The sequence below is a fragment of the Primulina eburnea genome, unplaced genomic scaffold (assembly GCF_022965805.1).
Source record: "Primulina eburnea isolate SZY01 unplaced genomic scaffold, ASM2296580v1 ctg973_ERROPOS8729711, whole genome shotgun sequence".
Lineage (NCBI taxonomy): Eukaryota > Viridiplantae > Streptophyta > Magnoliopsida > Lamiales > Gesneriaceae > Primulina > Primulina eburnea.
The window spans coordinates 64848-67104 of record NW_027331730.1 but is presented as its reverse complement, the minus strand read 5'-3'; the positions used below and the strand labels follow the sequence as shown (position 1 = coordinate 67104).

Genomic DNA, 2257 nt, shown 5'->3' with positions numbered 1-2257 from the left:
TCAAAATTTTGTGCAAACATCAATATTATCTACACGACCCGAATATTCCTATAAAAATATAAAAAGAGATTGCTATCCTTCTCGGGTAAAATTTGTCTTTGGCAAACGGTGGATGCTTCATATTTTATGATGGATCGGTTCATCCTATATTTTGAGGTCCAAAAGCTCTTATTTTGGGCGCCACACTATATAAGTGATGTGAAGCATGAAGAGAATGCCATGTGAAAATTGAGGTATAGTCTTTTTCTTGGATCTCAATCATTCTTACAAATGACAAAAAATTATGTAAGACAGTCTCACGAGTCGTATTTTGTGAGATAGATATCTTATTTGGGTCATCCATGAAAAAATATTACTTTTATGTTAAGAGTATTATTTTTTATTGTGAATATCGATATGATTGACTCGTTTCATAGATAAAGATTCGTGAAACTGTCTTACAAGAGACAACTAATTACGAATATAGATCTCATTCTTACAAATAATTATTTTATGATACTTTTTGTAAAAAAAAGAAAAGATTAAATGTAAATAAGAGACATCTCATTTACTATTAATGAATAGACAAAACATGAACAGCACCACTTGCCTTTGTCGCATTGCCAACCACAATTTAATACACTGCCAAAACTACACACTAAAGATTTACTAAAATTTAACCAAAAGAAAAAAAAAAGGAAGAAATTGCCAATGATAAACATTATCCTTCCATTACACACAAAAGCCAACAAATAGATTAACAAGAAATATGACGGATGTGCAGATATCAACTAGGAAACAATGCAGATTCGATTCAGTTGCATGTTCAATTTTTGGAAACGCCTAGTTTTTGGTGTTGCTCCTGAAGGATCCTAGAGCTTTAATGGCGGCAGCCCGCAGAATAAACTGGTGGTAAATCGCCGCCGCAAGGGCTCCCACGAACGGCCCGACCCAGAAAATCCACTGTTGGTCAAGTTAATTCCAAAACAAATAATTTCATCAGCGTCCAGTGAAATATTTTGCTGACTAGGTGAAAATAAAGGTACCTGGTCATCCCAAATTTTTCCATTATTGTAAATCACGGCAGCTCCAAAGCTCCTAGCAGGGTTAATACCAGTTCCAGTAATTGGGATTGTGGCCAAATGAACCATGAAAACCGCAAATCCAATAGGAAGTGGAGCCAAAACCTGCCCACAAAAACCACCCATAAGTACCCATTAATTCACGGATCTCAAGAAATGATCCCGAAAATCAACAAAGTTAAAAGTAATCAAGAAAAGCCATGCATATGAATTATGAAATATATTCTTTCGAGCATGCAAACAAGCTGCGTACCGGGACATGAGAATCACGGGCGCTTCGCTTGGGGTCAGTGGCGGAGAAGACGGTGTAAACAAGCACAAAAGTGCCGATTATCTCAGCACCCAGAGCGGTTCCCTTGTTGTAACCAGGTTGCACGAAATTAGCGCCGCCTCCGAGTCTGTTGTAGAAACTCTTCATGAAGGCTTTGACCAAACCGACACCACAGATAGCACCCAAACACTGTGCCACTATGTAAGCAACGGCTCTAACCAGGGACAACTTCCTCGCCAAGAACAACCCGAGAGTCACCGCCGGGTTAATATGACCCCCTGAAAAATCTCAGGTTAAGCAATATTCTAAATATTTCTAGAAGGAAATCAAAATTTGATCTTCCTTTTACTGTACCTGAGATGCCAGCAGTGCAGTAGACAAGGATGAAGATCATCCCACCGAAGGCCCACGCAATTCCAAGGATACCGACGCCGTCACACTGATCGGCCTTATTTAGCTTTACGTGGCCTATGACGGTGGCGACACCGATATAGAGGAAGAGGAGGGTAGCAATGAACTCAGCTATGAGGGCTCTGTAGAAAGACCAGAGCTTGAGCTCCTCCAAAGTGAACAGCGGCAAAGCCGGCGGATCCACGTAATCCTTTCCCGTCTGCTGCACCGCTGCTTCTTCACTCACTTCTTTCGCCATTCTCGTTTTTTTGGAATTTTGCAAGAGGGAATTGGAATGAAGAGAGTCATTTATGGACAAGGAAAGGGCATTTCCGGAAAAAGTGCATTTTCCACATTTTAATTTTAATTTTCAAATATCTCAATTGGCAGCAGTGAGGAGGGGATGGAGAGATTTCTAGAGCTTTCAATAAATGTGAAAAAAGTGAGGTATACAACCCCAATTATGGAGGGTTTTTTGTCTTACATTTTATTTTAGTACCCCTTTAAAATGTACTTTGCATCCAAAAATAAATTT

At 39.5% G+C, this 2257-nt stretch overlaps 1 protein-coding gene across 1 annotated transcript; it reads right to left on the bottom strand.

Annotated features, from left to right (window-relative positions):
- Window positions 1-528: 528 nt before the first annotated feature.
- Window positions 529-2020, bottom strand: LOC140822643 (aquaporin PIP2-7-like). Its single transcript, XM_073183450.1, has 4 exons — window positions 1687-2020; window positions 1315-1610; window positions 1026-1166; window positions 529-942 (listed from the first exon to the last, which is right to left on the bottom strand). Exons 1-4 carry the CDS (start codon window positions 1979-1981, stop codon window positions 823-825), a joined length of 852 nt encoding a protein of 283 aa, XP_073039551.1. The 5' UTR covers window positions 1982-2020; the 3' UTR covers window positions 529-822.
- Window positions 2021-2257: the final 237 nt, after the last annotated feature.